The 23084-nt window shown below is 38.1% G+C and overlaps 1 protein-coding gene across 1 annotated transcript in view; it reads left to right on the top strand.

Annotated features, from left to right (window-relative positions):
- Nucleotides 1-17198, top strand: part of gask1a (golgi associated kinase 1A) — a 22349-nt gene extending 5151 nt beyond the window's left edge. The window contains exons 2-4 of the mRNA XM_037974396.1: nucleotides 4429-5547; nucleotides 7786-8205; nucleotides 14797-17198. Coding sequence (XP_037830324.1) covers nucleotides 4429-5547; nucleotides 7786-8205; nucleotides 14797-15018 — 1761 coding nt within the window. The 3' untranslated portion in view covers nucleotides 15019-17198. The remainder of the gene's footprint in view (nucleotides 1-4428; nucleotides 5548-7785; nucleotides 8206-14796) is intronic.
- Nucleotides 17199-23084: the final 5886 nt, after the last annotated feature.

A 23084-nucleotide genomic window follows, 5' to 3' on the forward strand; every position in this document is an offset into this window, starting at 1 on the left:
ATAGCACTGCCCCCACAGGCTTGGACAGTAGGCAACACTTCACCTGCCTCTCTTCTTACCCTGATGCTCCCATCACTCTGGAACAGGGTCAATCTGGACTCATCAGACCACATGACCTTCTTCCATTGCTCCAGAGTCCAATCTTTATGCTCCACAGCAAATTGAAGCCTTTTTTTCTGGTTAGCCTCACTGATTAGTGGTTTTCTTAAAGCTACACAGCTGTTCAGTCCCAATCCCTTCAGTTCCCTTCACATTGTGTGTGTGTGGAAATGCTCTTACTTTCTCTATTAAATGTAGCCCAGAGTTCTACTGTTGTTTTCCTTCGATTTGATTTCACCAAACATTTAAGTGATCACCGATCACGATCATTCAGGGTTTTTTCCAGGCACATTTCTTCTTCGAAGACGATGGGTCCCCACTGTCCTTCCAGTTTTTAATAACGTGTTGGACAGTTCTTAACCCAGTTTTAGTAGTTTCTGCAATCTCCTTAGATGTTTTCTCTGCTTGATGCCAATGATCTGACCCTTCTCAAACAGACTGACATCTTTTCCACGACCACAGGATGTGTCTTTCAACATGGTTGTTTAAGAAATGAGAAGCAGCTCATTGCACCAGCTGGGATTAAATAACTTGTTGTCAGCTGAAACATGATCACCCATGCAGTAATTGTCCAATAGGAGGCTCGTACCTGTTTGCTTAGTTAAATCCAGGTGGCAACATTTTTTTTGGCCAGGCTGTGTATGCAAGCAGTACTTCATGATACATTTCACATTTTAAAGGCTGCACTTTTGGAACAGTTGACCCAAAATAAGGAATTACAACAAGGCATTCCTTGTCCACCACATTGTGCGCCAAAGGTTTAAAGAAAGCTCTTGTTAGCTGTTACCACATCAAGTTTTAGCTCAATATCTATAAAACTGACTAAGTTGGAGCCATTTCTTTTATGATTGCTGAGGTTAATTAGCTGCAGCATTCATTTTAAATTTCAAGTTGGGGATGTAGATGACCATCTAAAATTGTAATTGTAGGTGTGCATCTAATGATTACTTTTTGAGAAATTCAGTAAATTCCATCTGGTGATTCATGAGCTATTTTGCTAGACAGATGAAAGGACAAACAAGCACCTACCAACAGAGAGAGCATTACATTATTACCCTCTTTTTATGATGGTGGTCGATAATTCATCCATCTAACTTTAATATGAAAATATAATTTAAAGTTTTTTCACTTCCTCCAAACAACCCAAATCAGCATCTCTCTTCCTGACCTCCTTGTCTGGTGGCTGCTCTGCACTCATTACCTGTGTAAAGAAATAAAATCATATATCAGGCTGTCATCTGTCTTTCCATTTATTTGTCATCTTGCATGTGTCATCATCCTGTGTCTTATGCCTCAGACAATAAACTGAGCAGCTGCTGAATGCATTATAGATCTTGTTACATCCATTTGCATATACAATGCTCTTCCCTTTCTTTCATCTCTTTGCCGTCTTACTCACATACTGCTAATTGTTTTTTTAAGAAAAGAAAATAAGAAACTGACCCATTTTATTAAGGTTTTCTTGATAGTGGGAGCTTGTTATTGAAGCTGAGGAACCCCCACACACTTAAACTCATACTGTGCAGCACATACACACTCAGTGCTTATTGGGTTTTTTTCATCATTTAACTTCCTCCTCTTTTCCCTATTTTTTTTCAGCCGTTTTAACACCACAATCTTAAAACACTGTTTGTTGTTAAGCATATGTGGACTTGCTGTCCATCATCAGAATGGTATTTTAAATGTCTGAATCTGATCTTGTGGTTTGTTATTCCCTTACTAGGGCATATAAACAGGCAAATAAAACCGGATCCAAACTAAAGTATTTCTATGTAAAACTCAAAATTTTAAATAGTTTTTGACTTTGTGTTCTGATTTCTTGACCATTTTCCAGCTGGATTAATAGAAATATCTTGATTGAAATATTGGGTTAAGAGTGAGACACTATCTCTAGCAGAAGAGTTCAAGTAGCTATTTATGCATCAATGAATTAGGGCCTCCATTCAATTCAAGTCAGTTTATTTATATAGCACCAAGTCACAAAAAAGTTGTCTCAGTGCACTGTACAAACATATTCACATAAATCCTTTAAATCAAGGCTGAAAACTCACCTGCTTAGAGCTGCCTTTGAGTAGTAGTCCGGAAACAAATTCAGGTGTAAAGCTGCTCTGAACAAAATATCTTATTACATAATGACCATCTCCTTATGATTATCAAGTGTATCTGCTCAATTTTGATTTTTGTGATTTTTTTTGGGGGGATGATTGTAATGATGTTTTTGATTATTGTAATGATTCTATTGATGTTTTTATGATGTAAAGCACTTTGAATGCCTTGCTTCTGAAATGTGCTATACAAATACATTTTTACTTACTTACTAACATAAAGATCTTAGAAAGTTATTGAGTTAAATCTTCACTTTGTCACAGTCTCCCATCCTGAGCAGCACATTGGTGACAGTGGAAAGGAAAAACTCCATTTTAACAGGAAGAAACCTCCAGCAGAACCAGGCTCAGGACGAGCAGCCATCTGCTTCGACCGGCTGGGGTTAGAGGACAGGAAAGAGACACAGACAAACAGAATGACTGGTCCAGGTGTAGTTTCTATTTAAAGAAAGACAAAGAAAATCATGTTAATGATAGAAATAATTACAGTAGAGCAAGTAAAGACAGCAGCAGAGAGAGGAAATGTGTTCAATTTGTCCTCTAGCAGTTTAAGCCTGTAGCAGCAGAACTAAGGGATAGCTCAGGAAACCCAAGCCAACCTGAACTATAGGCTTTATAAAAAAGGAAAGTCTTAAGCCTAGTCTTAAAAGTAGACAGGGTGTCAGCTTCATGAACAGAAACTACACGTTAGTTTCACAAGAGAGGAGCCTGAGAACTGAAAGCTCTGCCTCCTGTTCTGCTTTTAGAAACTCTAAGAACCACAAGTAAACCTACAGTCTGAGAGCGAAGTGCTCTGTTATGAAATTATGAAACAATAAGATCTTTAATATAAGATAGAAAAAAATGGCCTTAAGAACATTCTCACTGTCATTATTTGGGCATTTAGCAAGTAGAAATAATTTTTTAAAATCCTAAGTGACCTAAAATGGGAAAAGTTTATTTTGATTTCATGTTAGACAGTGTGAAAAAGTCTTTTTGTATACATGGTATGTATGTAAACGTCTGGTTTCAACTGTATATAATATGCAACTGGGAAAAGGTATTTGATACATTCATATGAATAATTTGATATATTACATCTAAAACCAGGGTTAATTTAATGTATTTTTCAATAAATATTGATCAAGATTGGCCCTTGGCTAGGACTAAGTTTTTAAATTTGGCCCCCTTGCAACACCCTTGGTTTAGATTGTTACAAAGTTATGTTGGAATTTCAGGCTGTAGCTGTATTTGTACCCTTCAAATTTTCTACAGAAATCTTCTAGTTTTTTCAATGCCACCTTTTTAGACTCAGTTTGCTAACTCTATTTAATCATGTCATGTGAAAGCAGTACCACCATTCAACCATCCATTTTTTTTTTACCCAGTTTTTCACTTAGCGTTGTGGGGAGCTGGTGCCTATCAGTCATTGGACCAGAGGCAGAGTATATCCTGAACAGGTCACCAGTCCATCACACATAGAGGCAAACGAGACAGACAACCATTCACGCTCTCACTCACACCTAGGGACAATTTAAAATTACTAGTTAACCTAACATGCATATTTTTGTTTTTTGGGAGGAAACCAGAATACCTGGAGAAAACCCACTCAAGGAGAACATTCAAACTCCACAAAGAAAGGCCCCAGCCACAGTACAGAATAAAGTAAATGCAGGGTCAAGATTTTGCATTTTTACAGCAAAAATACAAAAAGCATTGACTGATACTGAGGCACTAATGTTGTATTGAGTAAATTATGACTTTTGGCTCTTGCTATGGCCTGTGTGCAGAATTATGGGCTTGAAACAGTCATATTGGTCTCAGCTGGATAGCTCAACTTGGCTGTAAACTACCAGAGACACCAACCTGGCTTACACAGGCATTATATTTTGCTGATTACAGCACATATTCAGTTTACTTTAGTCTCTTCTGGCTCTTAGTTTTAGATCGTCTCTCTCCTTTCCTATAATTACTGGTAATAAAAATTACATCACTGCTGTGAACACACCAAAAAGTTCCCATTTCCAGATTTACTTTTCGTATGAATTATATTTGTTTTCCTCAAGCCAAGAGATCTTAGTGCAGCCTTTGTGTCACCCCTGAGGAATATGAACATTGTTTTTGTTTTTAGGTAAATTGTAATAACTTTATAATCTATGATCCTACTCCATTACAATTATGGTTTTGTTGGTTTCTAACCAGTATTTTAACTTTTTCCTTCTGTATGATTTTTTTTCTCTTGCAGAGCTGGCGAGTGTGGTCAAAACTCTGCTGTGGTCAAAAATGGATTCTCCTCTTTTTTCCCATCTTCCTCCTCTTCCTCATGATCTTTGTAGTGACAATCACTTTGCCCCTTCCTTTGCCACCTACAGACAGTGACCGACACTCATCCCGAGCTCTGAGCTCAACGGGGCAATTCAGATCTAAGCCTAGACTCGTGGAGCCCTTTTCAACTGCTGCTTTCCAGCAGCATCCTCCTCGCATCCACAGCAGCAGAACCAGTCCCAGAAAAGAACCGTTTAAATATTCAGTGCCACACAGACCTTCTGAAGACGCTGCTGGCGATGACAAAAACAGTACCAAAATGAGCAGTCATCCTAACATTCACAGAAATACACACAGAAGCGAAGGTATGGCTTACAAAAACAAAGAGGTGGCAGGCGCCATTCAGTCAGCAAGTCATCATCATCCTCAGCTTTCAGACTTTACAGTCAACAACACAGAGCCAAAACATAGAATTAAGCCAAGCAGCCACATCACTGTGGTAAAGCCCACTGCACAGGCACACATTTATCTTGAACGAAAAAACGAAAAAAATGAACGAAAAAAACGAAAAAAATCCACAAGAGCTTATAGGCCTTCACCAGCAGATAGCATAAACAGATCTCCACAGGCTGGCAGAGACAAAAACATGAATGCAAACAGACAAACGAATATCATTCACTCAAGTGCTAAGCTAGAACATCAACAAAAACTCAGACAAGCTACAAAGCACTCTGTCATTTTTCCCAATGTGGATAATAAGCTTCTTTCTGTGAAAAAGCCCTCCAGGGATCGCAAAAAACACAATTATTTTTCAGAAAATCCCCCTGAAAGGAGGGTGTATTCAGGACCACCAGATTACAGAAGGACTGTGAACAGAGATGACAGCGCCTGGTGTAAGAGTTTTAAGGAGCAGAGCTTCTCAGATAGTGACCACCGGAGGATCAGAATGAGCAAAGACCTGCATCCTCTTCCCTGGTTCAGCAAGGATGACATTCAAAAGATGGAGCTCCTTGCTGGGGGAGAGGTGGTCAGTAAGGCCAGGGTCCCCGCACATGGACAGGTGCTCCAAGTGGCGATGAACCCTCCTGCACACCATCAGGTATCCTGCTTGACTCTTGATATTAAACTAAAAGGAACATGGAATTTTACAAAGCAATGTTTTCAGCTTATGAAACAAACTATAAACTTTGTGCTTAACCACTTTCATACTTTATCACCTGCACTCTTAAGGCAAGCTTGGATGATAATGTCAAAAGACATAAATGGGTCTAACTTTTTCATTTTTACAAATATTGCACCAAGATTTGGTCTGGCAAAACTGAGGAGCATAAACTGACTTGTGAAAATTACTGAGAGGTGGCAGAGAACACAGGTAGAATAAACCAAACAAGAAAAAAAAACTACAAGAAACACAAGAGTCACAAAATACAGAAACATAACCACAACAAAAATAATCTAAACAAAACAGAAACACTAACAAAGAAAAACCAAAAGCTGCAGATCCTGACATATGTGGTGTGGTATTGGCTGAGGGTCATTCACAACACATATGTACTCCAAGCACTACTCATTTCATGAGACCTTTGCTTACAACTTTATCATTAACTGTTGGTGTCAGCCCTGTTTGTCTGGTAGCAAAACATGTGATAAACCACTAGATGTAACTTATTGAAACTTTCAAAAAATAATCAGTGATTATTACATCTTGAATATAGAAATGTAGGTTTCCAATTTTGTCAAAAATATTGTCACTGTGCTAAAAATGAAGAAAACCCATTTCAATTCAGTTTATCTATATAGTGCTACATAACAACAAAAGTAATTTCAGGACACTGTACAAAAACATTTACATTCATTATAAAGAGCCAATTAGTAAAAGTTAACTATCTGATGAAGCCAGCAGATTGCTCTGACTCCTCACTTTGTCACAGTCTCCCATCCTGAGCAGCACATTGGTGACAGTGGAAAGGAAAAACTCCCTTTAAACAGGAAGAAACCTCCAGCAGAACCAGAACCGGGCTCAGGACGAGCGGCCATCTGCTTCGACCTGCTGGGGTTAGAGGACAGGATAGAGACACAGACAAATATAGATTGACTGGTCCAGGTTTAGTTTCTACTGGAAGAAAGACAAAGAAAATCATGTTAATGATAGAAATAATTACAGTAGAGCAAGTAAGACAGCAGCAGAGAGAGGAAATGTGGTCAGTTTGTCCTCCAGCAGTTTAAGCCTATAGTAACATAACTAAGGGATAGCTCAGGAAACCCAAGCCAACCTGAACTATAGGATTGATCAAAAAGGAAAGTCTTAAAGCTAGTCTTGAAAGTAGACAGGGTGTCAGCCTCACAGACAGAAATTAGAAGTTGGTTCCATAAGAGAGGAGTCTGTCTCCCATTCTACTTTTGGAACCTTTAGGAACCACAACTAAGCCTGCAATCTGAAAGCAAAGTGTTTTGTTAGGAAAATATGAAACAATAAGATCTTTAATATAAAATGGAGCTTGGTTCTTTTCTTTGGATGTTAGAAGTAAGATTTTAAATTCTATTCTGAATTTGGCAGGGAGCCAATGGAGAGAAGCTAAAACTGGAGAAATCTGATCTCTCCTTCTAACTCTCATTAGAGCTCAATCAACAGCATTTTGCATAAACTAAAAACTTTTTAAAGAGTTTTTTGACACATAGAAAGGAAAGAATTATAATAGTCCAGCCTAGACATTTCTGCATCATTTTGAAACAAGATTTGTCTAATTTTAGTGATATTATGTAGGTGGTTGAAAGCGGTCCTAGTAATTAGGCGGTTTAAAGACATATCCTGATCAGAAATAACACCATTAGAACTAGAGGTAAAATTCTTTTCGGAGCCTCTCTTTGCATATTATCCAAAATTTTGGATGGATTTCATCAATGGATTCCTGGAGGAAATGGAATATTATTGTTTGTCTGACAATTTTTGTCTTTGGAAGCTCTTCACATATTTGGGTTTTTGATAACAGGATTTCTGCTGTTTGGATTAAGCAGTTAACTGACCTATCTGCAAACACACATGCACACACACACACACACACACTCATACAACATGCACAACATCGTCTTCCACCCCCTCTACACACACGTACTATCCCCAGATTTAATCTCAGAAATCTATTCACCTTAATTTAATGTATAGTTGGATGGATGGATAATCTGTATGTCAAAAAACTCCAAAGGTTTTCATGTTAACTCAGCTACATACTGTACAGGATGGTACAGTAGGTTGAAGGTTTTCCCAGGTTACGTAGAAAACTTGTTTGTTTGTGTACACTGATACTACAGTGACTTTATTATCACGTTTTTTTCACAGATAAGTGAATATCATCAGTCCAAGGCTGGACGTACAGCCACCCACAGTGAGCACTGCCAGCAGGGTCTCTGCTCATTGATCAAACGCTCTGATGACTGGTTCGAGGTGTTTGCCTTTCACCTGGACCGGGTGCTGGGACTCAACAGGAGTCTGCCTGTGGTTCTCCGAAGGTTCCACAGTGATATTCTTCCCAACCGGTACATCAACGGCTCCCCTCGACCTGCAGTGTGGTGGGATCCTGACATTCAGCACCTTGCCGACATAGACAGTGACCAGAACTCAGTACCGCTCAGCTGGGTACAGTACCAGAAGATGCTTCTGGCTGGGTGTGGGAACCGTACAGAGCTGAGGTCTGAGCCATGTGTGGGAGTCCAGCACTCTGAGTGGGGACGACTGGCTCTGTTTGACTTTTTATTACAAGTAAGAAAAGATGTTTTTTTTACTAATGGCTTCATTTTGAGGTAGTTAAGTGGCCGCTGACACACACAAGCAATATTTTTAATTATAGAGGAGAAGAAAATAAATGTTTTCTGTCTTAGAAAATGGTAACTCAAACTTGATTAAAGTGTTTTTGGCAACATCACAAAGTGGTAACAGCTACACCACTTTATCTTTGTATAGTAAAAAAGAGAAAATCTGAGGCATATATTTGGAGCAATTACCAGTAAAGTGTTTCTCTAAGTTCACTGGGTAGAATTAGATCTTTAAACTTTCTACAGATTTGTTCTGTGATGTAAATCTGCTGATCAGTGTAGTTCTGATGAGAAAAAAGGTTACAAAAGGAAGGAAATGTTATTTATAAATTGCTTTTAAAACCTGTTACCAGGTGTTTTACACAAAATAAAATAAAATTAAAACAAATAACAAACATAAAAAAGGATATTATCAAAAAACAAATTAAGTTAATATGTTAACTTAGGTTTGTGAGCAGGGCCACGCCTAAAACAACACCTCTAATTTTCCAAGCAGCCTATTTATCCTCTGTTCACCCATACTTCTTGGTCTGTTATGTTTTATCAACTGTCAGACTCTTGGTGTCATTTGACTCACCATGGAAGGTGACTTGGCTATTCAGCTCAGCCCTTCTGACTCAGACGATGGTCTCCTAAAGACCCCATCTGCTGCCGAAAATTCTCCTCCTCCAGTAACAAGACAAACTTCAGGTCGTAATCGCCTGTGCTCCTTGATTTTCGACCCTCCAGCTCTGTCTCGCAGCACAGTACCTTCAGCAGTCGTAGAAATCATCAACAAAGGCCAATCTCGTTCTGCAGAAATCGTGCAGTTTATTCGCAAACTTACTCTGATCTCTGTCCAACACCAGTTCCTGCTTCAAGAAGCTCATATTCCAGGAACTCAGAACGTCATTGCTGATGCTCTGTCTCACTTTTCTTTTCAGAAATTCAGACTCTTGGTCCCAGATTCAGAAATTCATCCAACTCCAGTCCCTCTGTTTCTTCAACAATATTCAACTAACTCCTCAGTTATTCCACCTCCTTATCACTTCTCAGGAACCCATCCTCAATAGCCTGGCTCCTCACACTCTGTCAGCCTATTTGTCAGGCTGGAATTGCTTCAAATCTTTCCATACAGCTCATCAACTCCATTTTCTGTCCTTCGATGTCACATCCATTTGTCTCTTCATTATGTACTCTTAGTCAGTGCTCTAAATAGATTTCTCTACCATTCAGACCTACCTATCTGACATCAGTTTTTTCTTTAAGTTGATAACAGGTAGCAGCTGCCCAACCATCTCCCACTGTCATGTACCTGTGCTTAAAGGGTGCAAAAAGCAAGAACATTCAGGCTCCACTTATTGACTACCACTCACAACAGATCTTCTTAGCCATTGCATCCTCAAGTTGCACTTCGGCTACTTATTCCCCTTATTAGACCGGACTTTAGAATCTATGTTTCTATTAGCCTTCTTCAGCGTCCTTTGCTACTCAGAGTTTTGTCCATACTCATACAAGCACAATCCTTCAATTCATCCATGCCTTTCAGATATCTCCATCCACAGTTATAACACTCTGATATTCACTCTCCAGAGAAGTAAAACTGATCAGTTTGCCATCTCTTGTTCAGTTCATCTCTTCCATCTTAACTCCTTCCTCAGCCTGTATGAACCGATCTCTAAATACGTTCAGTCCAGACTTTCAGCAAATGCTTCACCTCAGGATCCACTCTTCATCACTGAGTCAGGAAGTCAAACCACTCAAGTCTGGTTCACCAGACATCTTCGGCAAGTCCTGTTGAAGTCGGGCATCTCTTCTGAACATTATTCCACCCATTCTTTTCGCATAGGAGCCGCTTCTACAGAATCCAGACGAGACCACTCAAGCTTTAGGTCGCTGGTCTTCCTACTGTCAAGGTGTGGGGAAATGGAGACGAACCCAGAGTGCAGACTCATCACGAGGCTTTAGAAGGAAAAAAACAAAATTATTAAAAATAAAAGATAACCAAATAACAAACGCTGACAAGGAAGCAAAACTAAGCATGGCTAAATTCAAACATGGTAACAGGAGGCAAGACATGGAGCAACGACAAACCAGCAATAAGTTTAAACAATATAAATATAAAAAGGCAAAAAAAAGAGAGAAATCCGCCAATAATCTAAGGAAAAAAATAAATTTTTGCCCCCCCCCCCCTTTTTTTTATTGGCAAATGGTTTAGTCCAAAAACCATTTGCCAGCTCAGAGGCAGAGACGGAGATAATAATAATAATATTATTAATATTAATAATAAAAAGTCTTGGACAGACAGTGAGGACTTTGTTGATGAACTAGGTTATCCATTATTTTTTTAGAGAAGGATTACTGGAAACAGAATCACATTTTGTCTGTCTCCCTTCCAGCCAAAATAATAACAAGAGACAGATTCAGATCCATATTTTGAGCATGCATCAGGATTTTTTTTTATAACATTTACCTGAATGATCCTGCATGAACAGGACATAGAAAATGACCAAAACTAAGAATGTGATGTGCCCCTCTGACTTGTTTTGGACAGAAACTGTTTATATTCATGGTACAAAGGATTTATGGCAATTTATTAGAACTCCAGATTGTTTGGTCTAAAAAACGCCTATGAAATTGTCAGCATTTTAATGGAGAAAGTCTATATAACTTTGTTGTTTGCTCAATTTGTTCATGTGTTTATGAATATTACTGATTATATTTGTATCCTAAGTTGTAAAAACATTTCATTAGGTATGTTTGTGGTTTTTACAGTAAAAAAACTAAGAATTTTCCACTCGGATTTTATGTTTTTTGTGTGATTTTAGGTCTGTTGTGTTAATACAGTCAAAAGTAAAATATTACTTGAAATTCACACTTGGGAGGTTGTCCTGAAAAGAATGACTCCAAACATGGCAGGTTAAAGCACTTGTAGGGTGAAATATGAAGGAAATTTAAAATAGTCCAAAATTGTCCAGTTTCCCCCTAGACCTCAGAGGGTTAATAGCTAATTTTGATTTATGTTGTCTAACACAGCAGTTTATCAGATTCCAGCAGTTTAGTCAAAGCAAGCAAATATCTTGATCATATTTAGCTCCATAAGAGTTTGAAACGTGGGGGGGGGTAATATTTTTAAGAAATGCCTTAATTCATAAGAAAATTACTGACACTATTGTACCGATTAATATTACTATTAATTTAAACCAGTATTATTACTGATTATTCTGTATAGTATATGCATGCAGTTCGGATAAGCTTCCCTCTGTACTGTTTGCATTACATTTCACTGTAACTTTGCCGACCCCCCCCCAAAATTGTTCTTAAGAAATTTTCTTATTGTCCTCCCCAATATTGAGATGGGATTTACACCCTTGTTCACAACACATACTCTGATCTTGCAATGCCACATGAGATTACACGTATTGTGATTTTCAAGCTTCGACCAAACAACAACAATAAAGAAACTCCTGTCATTTCTCACCATAACATGAGCTTAATCTAAACCCCAGGCGTGAAAGGCAGTATGCTTTGCATTTCTTTAAAGAATGCTAGGCCTTTAAGTGGATGTTTTTTTAATATTATTTCATAAAAACATTATTAGTTATAAAAGGCTGCTTTGTTTGTTCCAATAGTGTTTGAAGCAGTTGATTTTTCATCTAGACCATTGATGATTATAACCTTCACCAAGGAAGTTGTTTTCAATAGTGTCTGTCTGTCTGTGTACAACATTACTCAAAAAGTAATAATTTTCATGAAATTTTCAGGAAACGTCAAACATTGTACAAGGAACATGTAGTTAAATTTGGGTGGCGTTCTGGTAAAAGGTCAAAGGTCAAAGGTCAAGGTCATGCTCTAATTCTGCAACTGTATAACAGGAATGTTAAACTCCACAGCTGGACACCTCATAGGTCAAGGGTGATCCCTATTGATTTCAAAGTGATGGGTTCAAAGGTCACAGATGATCTTGTGCTCTAACTCTGCAAGTGTGATGTAGGACTGTCAGACTGCACAGCTGGACACCTCCTGGGTCAAAGATGATGATTCATGGGGTCAAAGGTCAAGGTCACAGGTAACCCCTTTGTTAAAAAGTTGTCAGTGCTCCTATATGTGACCCTTTTGTTACCTCCGCCAAAGAAGTTATGTTTATAGTTGTGTCCATTGGCTTGTTTGCTTATCTGTTAGCAAGATCAGGGAAAAACTAATCAACAGATTTGGATGAAATTTTCAGGAAATGTTGGGGTTGTCTCAAAAAAACAATGGATAAAATTTTGGTGGTGATCCAAATTATGATCTGGATCACTGTGGCTTTGGCAAAGGTTTGTGCTCTCTGAATTATTCTAGTTAAGTGTGTTTTTATCTAATACCTGTGCAAAACATTGAGAGCATCTGTGCCATTAAAGCCTTGCTTTGGAAAGTTTTAACACCTGCACTCCTCTCAGGTTGGGAATCACTGGTTTAGATGAATAGAGTCAACTTTGGGGAAATCCAGTCTGTCGATAGATGTAAAGAAAAACTTTGCTGATTTCCTACTTAATTACTGTCGTGACATGGGGTGACGGAGACAAACCCAGAACGCAGACTCATGTTTTATTAAACTGAAGAATTAACAAAACCAAAAGCTGACGTGGCAGCACACAAATAGGAAACATAAACTAACTCAAAACTAAGATGGAAACAAAAATACAAACTGAGGCAGGGAGCAGGAACACGCACTGGAAATGACAAACAATGAATCAGCAGAGTATGGGAAGAATGACCAGGTTTTAACATACTGAGGATAATGAAGTGAGTGGGAACAGGTGAAAGGATTACCAGGTAGGGACAGGTGAAGGTGGGCGTGGCAGGGAAAGCGGGAGGGAGAAATGGCAAAGAGGGAAATTCAAAGTACTATTAGTTTTACAGTTAAAACAAGTAAATCTGAGGGAAAGAGTATAGTTAAACAAAAACTGATGGAAGAATGGCAAAAAAGGTGGGATGGAGGAAGAACAGGAAGGTGGTTTTATAAAATTCAGAAGACAGTAGGGGAAAAAAGAAATGGAAGAAGAAATAGAAAGGAGGAAAGAGTGATAGCAAGGTTGAGATTTGGACATACAGGACTTAATTATACACTTTTTTAAATACAAAAGCATAATACTGGCAAATGTGATTATTGTGGAAAATACGAAACCGTAGAGCATGTTACATTAGAATGTCATTAAAATAGAAAAGAAAGAAGATATATGAGGAGAGAGTTTGAAAAAATTAAGGAAAAGGTTCATTTAACAGATATTTTGAGGAAGAATTTGGGGAGTAAACATATTCAGATAATTATTAGGTTTTTAAAGAAAACAAAATTATTTCATATAATTTGATGATAGTAGGTGTGTTTGTGAATGTGTGTATTATATAGATGGTTAGAGGTACAAAGTTAGGTATAAGTATATATGATTGAGTGCGTGTGTGTATGTGTATAAGTATATTTATATGTATAGGTATATAGGTAGGTTTTTATTTATTTATATATAGACCATCGCAAACCACATATCAGTAGGTGGTGGTAATGCACACCCTCCGTTGTTTGCCAACTGCCATAAAACACCACAGAAGAAGAAGAACCGGGAGGGAGACTGAGGAGGAGTAAATGAAACATGAACACGAGACAAGACAGGATCCAATACAAAAACACACACAACCAGATAACACAATAAACTAAAACAAAGAAAACCCAAATCCCTACAATTAAACATTTCAAATTCAGCTAAATAAAGATAAAATCTATAATATTTAGATTTTTTCCATGATATTCATAATGTGGACTTAGAAGCGTGTTGTATCAACATTTTTTTTATGCTTAGCTTGGAAAAGATGTATTGTTGTTTAACGACCCGTGCATGTTGAACGTGTCACAGCTGTTTTCTCACTTCACGTCTTCTGACATGTTCTTCTCACACTGCAGAGGGCACACCCTGCCACAGATTTTACAACATTCTACAGTAACATGAACCAGCTCCATTAAGTCCACATACTGAGGCATCCATCCAGAGGGTGTGTTGGGCTGAATATGAATAATGAATTAGGCAGATTCTCCCTCATACTACCAGAAGTCAGTCCTTATAATATCTTCTTATTGGTCTGCTGAGAGCAATAAAAGCACCTCTGAACCTTTGGTCCTACCTGCTCCTTTCACACCTTCTGTGTCTCTTATAGCAGTGAACTGAACACCAGGAGTACAGGCTTTTCATACGCAGATACCTATACCTCAGAGTCTGCTGCTCACAGCTCAAGAGTTTTTAAGATCAGACTTCATAGTTTTTGCACAGGGGCTGTTTGAGGCTTAGTTTTAGTCTGTTTCTGTCCACCTGTCAACAACTTGGGAATATGGAAGTGACAGACACAATTGTGATTACCATGTCAACCATAATGAGCCATTGGCAGCAGCTTTAATGTTTCTTTTGTGTATTTTTTAGGATGTCTCAACTGTGGTTTATTAATCATGATAATTATTACTTTTGCTGTTGTTATAATTATTATTAAAGTAACATTCTAGTTAAAAATAATCTTGTGGTGTGTATTTTTGCAGGTAAATGACCGTCTGGACAGGTACTGCTGTGGGTTCAGACCTGATCCAGCAGAACTCTGTGTGGAGAACTTGCTGCACAACAAGTGTGGCAACAGCAAGGACCTGCTGCTAGTTCATATCCTGGTAAGTCCACCAGTGACCCTCTTACAGAGAACTGCAGTAACCATTACTCAAGTGGTTCTTGAAATGACCTGTTGGAAGGTTTTTGTGGAGGTTGGTTAGCAGAGGCGGCCATCTTCAGTGAGGCTGTTTTTGTAAAGTTATTCAGTTGTAGAGAAGGTTGCAAAATTCAAGGAATTTTCAAAGTTGGAAGCTTTTCATTAAAATTGATGTAATTTTATAGGAATTTATGGTAATAAATAGAAATAAAGCTGGAATTTCAAATATTGAAAGTTGGTTCTAAAAAGGATTTTAAATATATTTGTGAAAAATATATTTTAGCATGATCTTGACTAAAACAACTAGATTTCATTGCTGTACAATGCAATGAGAGATACCACAACCTAAAATAGATCAACCATTATCAAATAACATGTAAATAGTGGCACGAACCAGGAAGTGTCCAAAGAGCGGAACCAGAAAACCAGACTCTGAGGCAAAACAAAAAAAAGGTAAGTGAGGCAAAATCCTGAGGCAAAGAAAAGAGGAACAAGGCAAGGCAGACTAAGTACCTCAGAGAGCTCTAAGATAGAACTGAGTGGCTGCAGGTTCTAACCAAAAAGGCGTGATGCTCCAGCGAAGATCTGAACCAAGACTGGGACTTAAATACCAGTGCATTCCATCAGGGAAATCAGCCACAGCTGTGGAGGGTGAGTCTCAGGAACACCAGGGTAGGAAAAACACAGATCATCACAAATAGTTCAAGGGTGAAAAATCCCATTCCGATATTGGGGGTACAGTAAACAAAGAAATTTATTAAGAGCAATTTTTTGGGCGGGGGGGGACGCTTAAGATACCGTCAAATATTCTGTTGTAAAATGGAAAGAATATTAAACATTAATTACCATGGTGCTTAGAGTTTCAGTGTTGCCAAGGAAATGTGTTAACAAAAACTCAAATTAGCCTAAGTACAGTATTATTAAAGATTTTTAATGAGTTAACTCTGCATACAAAAGCTATTTACTGGAAACAAGTTATTTGTGCTAGAATCAGAAAAATAAAATGAATGGCCAAAGAAACTGGATGCCTTTGGGATCTGAATCTAGGCCTCTCAATTGAGAGACAGTGGGCTTGTTGAAATGATCGGGATGGAGGACCCAGAACTTCAGCCAGACTACAAAAAAAATGTCAATAGATTTAATGTGAATTAGAGTCCTGGACAAGAACCCCCAACAGCAGGACCAGGATCCTCTGAGGACGGAGAAACAGGTTAGAGGCTTGTAATGGTTCAGAAGGATGATCAAGGGTTCTGAAAAACTGCCACTAATCTTTTCGGAGCTCGTGCGGGGCTGTGGGCTGAGGTTCCTTTCCTTCTGGGAATGGTGGGGGTGGGAACCGGAGAGGTGGTTTAATCTCCCTTTCAGATTGAATGGATGGACGAAACAGGACTCGGGATCCAAGAGGTGGAAACAGGGTCAGAACCAAGGAGGCAGAGGCAAACAATCCTTTTATGGGACTTTGCAGGAGACAGAGGTTGAAAGGCAGAAACGAGGTCGGTTTCCAGAACAGAAGAATCCAACGTGGGCAAGGGTTAAAAGAAACATTTTCACAGGAAATTTGTTGGAATTTGTGTGGTTAGCTATTGTTTAGGCAGCAGAGCTGGATTCAGTTGTGAGGGGATGAAAATACAGTCTTGTTCCAAATGTTTCATTTTATTGAAAAGTGGAAATATATGAAACGTGTGACATGTTATTTGTTAATGGTGAACTTTTGCAAAGTATGTACTCACAGGATGCAAATCATTTAAACTAGCAGCAGAAAATAAAATGTTAAACAGTCAAAGGAGATGAGTGGAGGTCCTAGAAATCAAACCTGGGTCTCCCACATGAAAGGCAGGAGCTCTAACCATTGTACTAACAGCAGCTTTGGAGGTTGGGCTCACTGGAAGGTATTTATCCATGCTATCTCCTCCACTCCTGTTTGCTTATTGGGATGGACCAGACCACTGTTAGAATGGGTGGGGAGGGAACATAATTTTTGAAAGGCATAAATGTATCGTTTTGCCCACGTAAATGGAAAATTGGCTTTCCTTTTTTTTATTGCATAAAAGTATAGTTTTCTCAAATGATTTATCTCTGTTTTTCCAAAATTGAAGGGGTTCTGACCTCCCTAAGATTTACACCCATGTAATAGTTTTGTTCAGAGGTGAGTGTACATAAATTTAAACATTTTAATGATTTGTGATGTATAACTTACTGATTTTTATTTTGTTTTATATGAATAAAATTACAAATAAAACGTGAAAAAACAATGTGAATATTTTTGTTCAGAGTTGTGTACATAAATTTAGAAAAGGTTTATAACAACCATATAAAAGAGATCTGTAAAGATGTTCAATATCTGTCTGTGTGGTTACGATACAGTGATAACCTCATATGCAAATTAGGTCATTAAATTTGTTACTCTTATAAACTTTGGGACAAAATGTTGCTGGGTAGAGGGATGTATGGGTTTCTTTCCTGGCCCTGTTGCCTATGCGACCTGACTAAGTGGTAGAAAATAGATGGGAGTTTCCTATTTGCAATATTTCCAAAATTCCTCATCTTAACTTCCTATTGAAAGTTTCTGGAAAATTTCCAGAAATTTATCAGAAATTTACCATCCCTTTGCAAACCTAGTTGTAAATATTGATTCAGTTATTACTTTCTGAGAATTTTGTTAAATTCTATTTAGGGGCTCATGAGATATTTTACTAATCCTACAAGGAACACACACACACAGACATAGGCAAACCAATAACACCACTTCACCTTCAGTTGATAAACAGGCCTCTATCTACAGTTGGCTGATTTCGGCTTAACTTCAGTATAACATCTTCTTCTTTAAGTGAGATATGTTGAACTGACACTGACTTAATTAGCCTCTTTCATTCAAAATAATTACCAGTGTGTCTACAAAGCATGCCATGTGTAACTGAGAGAACTAGTGCAGGAAAAAAAACGATTTTAAATTTATAATAGCCGTTAACAAATGACTGCATATTTGTATTTAATTATCACTTACTCAGAATTCCTCTGTGTGTACACTGAAATAAAAACAAGAAATCTTGGCTCTTATAAAAAAAAAATATGGTGGGTAGACTTCATCTGGTACCAAAAATCACAGTCTGCTATGAGCTGGTCCAAAGCCAGTACTGAGAAACGGAGTCAGGATGGATCTGATCCAGGATTGGCTTCTGCCTCTGATACTGATGTCATTTTTGATCAGATATCAAGCTGAAATCATTGATCCATGTGTTGCTGCAGTTTCAATTTTTGGCTGATTTTATAGTAGAAGTTAAGTTGCAGCTAAATGGTATACAATTAGATAATAAAAAAAATCCTGAGGTTTGCCTTTCGTAAAATAAAAAAATACACCACAAATAATCACATCGATCAAGTTATAGGTGATAATTACCATAAAAATGCTTAAAAACTTTCAAAGATGTCAACTCCTTAATCATTTTGTCTTCATTTTACTAAAATAAGAAAATTCAATTTTATTGCAGCAACTCCTGAATTTTATCTCTCCCTCCTGCACACACAAACACATACACAATGTAATGACTTTCTTTTTATCGTGAATAATTAGTAGCTGTTTACAACAGGAAGACTTGTTAAAATCGTTCAATTTCTGTCACAGTTTTTCTGTTTTCACACCCCGCAACACTAAGTAAAACCATGCAAATTATACATCAAAATGTGCAGCTCAACTGGAAATAGTGTGTCATGACTTTTGGGACCAATTAGATAATTTTAATTTTAAAACTGGATGTCACCGTTCTGTCTTTGTTCAGACAGGAGGGTGTATTTTTAACCATAAACAGGAGTTTTACTTGCACGTTTTTCATACAATACTCCCGTTTTGATGCAGTAAAACATCAGATAAAATGAAGCATATTATTGCATCTACTGTGGTAAGATTAGTTAAAGTATTCATCATAGGGATTATTTTTAAATCGTGCAGCGAACAGAGCTAAATGCTACATGCTCACAGCATTGGTTCAGAGCGTCCTGATCTCAGACTTTCTGATGTATATTGTAATGTGCACTTGTAAGGATCAGTGTTATTACTCTGTTTTAAGCAGCAAATTATTTAATTTAAATAAAATGTCCCAGCTGTTAGCACATAGCTAACAGTAATAGATCAAACCAAAATCCCTTGAAAACGTGTTCAAATTGTAAGAATCAAGCTTCTTAGAACAATCTACTTCTCAGTTTAAGAATTAGTTTCATACACATGGAGCGTACAAATACAGCGCTGTGTCCACAGAGTAAATTACTGCTTCAGCAGTCAGTCAGTTGTGAGTTCACAATACCTTCATAAAAATTATACATCAAAACGTAACCATTTTTGTTTTCTCTCAGTGTGTTTCTCACTACTGCAGAATGCAGCGTGGACAGCCAAGCTTCCACAGATTTAGTTCAGGGTCTTTTTAACTTGTCATATATCTTACAAAAAAATGTAGAAACAACCTCATGTGTGGCTGTCACATTCTTCTGCCACTCACCATTCAAGAGGTTTTTGACTAGCCACTGTTTGTTTGAGCCTTTTTTCAGTCTGTTTGTGTCTGCCTCTCATTAACTTGGCAGTCAGGGAGTGACAAACACAAGTATGTAGTTACCGTGGTAACCTTAATGAGCCACTGGCAGCAGCTTTAACATTCCGTTTGATCTTGGTTGCCTTTACACTTCTTCTAAAGTTCATTCATCAAAATGTAGGCAGTTGGTCTGAGCCTAGATTATAGGCAACAGGTGTGTTGACACCCTTCAACATGTCTGAAGAAACATTCTGGTTATGTACTGCAGTATTTTGTGATGGAATAATAAGATTTAGTAACTTTTGTCTCAGGGTTCTTTTCCAAACAAACATTTTTGTGAATCGGAACCTCTGGCGACTAAAAAAAACAAACATTCATCTCATGAGAGTATTTCTTTTCTATTTGTCCAAAATGGACAAAAACAAAACAACAACAAACACATCCTCCTAACAAGCTTATTGAAAACAAAATACAACAGAATAAACAAAAAAAAAACACTCCCTCTCTTCTTCTCTGTAACCACCGTACCCACGCTGACTCCTCAGGACTGGGCAGCACCTGTTAAATCTACAGCCTAACATTTTATCACTCTTTACCAAAAAACATCTTTATATTTCTTTGAAGTACATTAGATTTAAATATAATTTGAATAATTGTAACAATTTAGTTCACTTTCTTTTTTCCAAAGCCCTATAAATAAACCAATAATAATTTAAAAAACACAAAACCAATTAACACAAAGTCACATGATCATAAAAACATCCTTTTTAACAAAAATGTATGTTTTTCTGAACTGAACCCCCAACATGCACCCTTGGTTGTTCTCCTAAGCTGGTGAGAAAAACACATTGTAATGAACTTTACAACCAAGATACAAATTAACAAAAGGGAGTGCCAGGATTTGGGGGTCTTGGGTTTGTTTTTGTATTGAGTCTATTGTTTCTTTAATTCTGTTATTTGGTTCCTGTGTTTAGTTTTGGTGTGTTGTTCCTTGTGCCCTTTGTGTTCTGACTGTAAAGTGCTCTTTGTGTATCTGTGTGCATGCACAGTTTGACAGAGTGACAGGGCTGCTCTGTCACATTATCCCCCTCCTCCTGGAGGTTGATGATGTGCTGCAAGTTGGAAATGTAGTTTGCAACAACATTGGCCTTGTCTGGTTGATGCCAGACATTGAACCTGAACAGCTGTAATGAAAGGTACCACTTAAAAAAGGCAGCTATTGTGATCCTTCATAGAGTTGATCCAAGTGAGAGCTCTGTGATCAGTTTCTATTTTAAACTAGTAACTCGTAAATAGTATTGCAAGTTTTCTAATTCCCATTCAATAGCCAAGCTTACTTTCTCAACAATGCAATACCCGGTTTCACATGGTTGAAGTTTTCCACTCAAATACAATAATGGCTGTTCTTCTTCTGGATCTTCCTGAGCGAAGACTGCTCCCAGGCCAACAGCCGATGCATCTATTTGCACTAAAAATCGTTTGCCATAATCATGACTTTTAAGAACAAGGAACAAACACAGACAGGCCTTCAGAGTATTAAAAGTCATTTCACATTTTTCTGACTAGGTTACTGGGTTTTTCTTGTCTTTGCAGCTCCTCTTACAGCACTAACTATCAATGGTTGCAAACTTAGGCACAACACATTAGTACCAACCAGCCAGTCTTGAAAAAGAACAAACCTCTTTCGTGGTGCGTGGTTGAGGGTAATTTCAGATATCTTCCACCTTATCCATTTTTGGATGAACATCTCCTTGTCCAAGTTGATAACCCAAATCCTGGGTTTCTTACCGTGCCCACTCTCTCTGTCTGAATCTTTTCTTTTCATGTATACTTAAGACCATGTCATCAAGGTAAGCTTCACTGCAGTTTTCACAATGCTGAAGGACCTTATCCATCAACCTTTGGAATGTGGCTGGTGCCCCATGTAAATCAAACGGCATCACAGTAAATTAGAAGAGTCCAGCAGGTCTCAGAAATGCTGTGTATGGGAGACATTCTCTCATTTCCAATACAAACTGCACCACAGTTCTGGTCCTGTGTGCTGTCTGAGGAAGCTTCCATCTGATCCAGTGGACCCTGAATATCTCAACCATACAGCAAGTCAAAAGGAGAAAAGCTCATTGAGGAACTTCTCTGTAAGGGGAAAAGCAGAAAGGGCTGCCAGAGATTCCAGTCTTCAGTGTCATCCACAAACTTCTGCAACATTCTCTTTGACATTTGGTTAAATCTTTCTACAAGGCCATCTGTTTGTGGGTGGTAAGGTGTAGTTTTTATTGATAAAACACTGAGGTGTTTGTAGAAAAGCTGAATTAGCTTGGAGGTAAAGTTAGTCTACTAATCAGTCAATATTTCATCAAGTATCCCCAATCTGGAAAATAACTATCAATGCACTCAACATTTAATGCAGTTTTTGTATGCAGGGGAAAGGCTTCTGGAAAGCAGGTTGCATAAACAACAAGGATGTACTGATTGCTGCTTTTTATCAGCAGACCCACAATGTCCATAGCAATCCTGCAAAATGGAGTAGAGATTAAAAGAAGCGGGTGAAGTTAATCTCAATCTGACTGCAGAGCAGTGCATGTTTTCTGACAGGTGTTGCATGTCTATGTATACTGATGGTCTGTAAAAGTGTGAACTAGTGCACAGGTATGTTTTATGGTGACCAAGATGTCACACCCATGGAATTGTGTGTGTTAAGTGCATAAACAGTGGTCTACATCTAGCAGATATGACAAGGCATTTGTGATCATCTTCAGTTATGTGCAGCACATAATTGTCAACAATGCACCTTGATTTTTCCACACATCTCTCATTTGTTTCTTTTTTTTTTAGCTTCAGCAAACAATGGTTTCAAAGTTTCATCTTCTTTTTGGAACCCAGAAATATTTTCAGAAGTATCCCACTACATATTTGTCTTTTCAGGTTCTCCTAGCCGTAGTTGTTTCTCAAAGCGGCGTTGGCGCTGTGAGTTTTTGAGGCCCTTTGGTACCCCCCTTGCACAGACTACCGTCAAAATCTGGCAAAGGTTGGACAGCAGCTTTTGCCTGGGCTCGAGTAACAACAGGACATGAAACATCTGCAATAACCTACTCACTCTCTTTTCTCTTTGATCCCTCCTTTTCTTTCAGCAAGTTCATAAGTACTGGTAAATCATATCCAAAAATATCATCCACAGGTAAGTTTACAACCACTCCAGAAGCCAGTAAGTAAGTTTGTTCATCAATCATGACAGTTAAGTCAGCTTTAGGATATGTCTGCTTATCCCCATGAACACACAAAATGTTTGATTGTCTGTTATAATCTACATGGCCTTACTAAATCCACAAAAAACTCTTTCTTGGCCTAAAATCATAATGCTGCTCACAAATAGTCACCTATTGTCTAAATCTAGCTTCCACAACTTTCTACCAGGCCAAAATTAAGGCTGGGGTGGATAGGATGCTCCCATTATCTTAACTTTGCAAATGGGACACGGAAGCTTTATGGCTAGTTGTTGGCAATAAAAACAGACAAGATATTCTTCAGCTTCATTAGCTTAATACTGTAGTTTTTCTGAGGAGTCTTAAATACATTGTTGCTGTGGAAGCTTCCCACTCAGAAAACAATTTAG

The sequence above is a fragment of the Kryptolebias marmoratus genome, unplaced genomic scaffold (genome assembly GCF_001649575.2).
Source record: "Kryptolebias marmoratus isolate JLee-2015 unplaced genomic scaffold, ASM164957v2 Scaffold36, whole genome shotgun sequence".
Taxonomy (NCBI): Eukaryota; Metazoa; Chordata; class Actinopteri; order Cyprinodontiformes; family Rivulidae; genus Kryptolebias; species Kryptolebias marmoratus.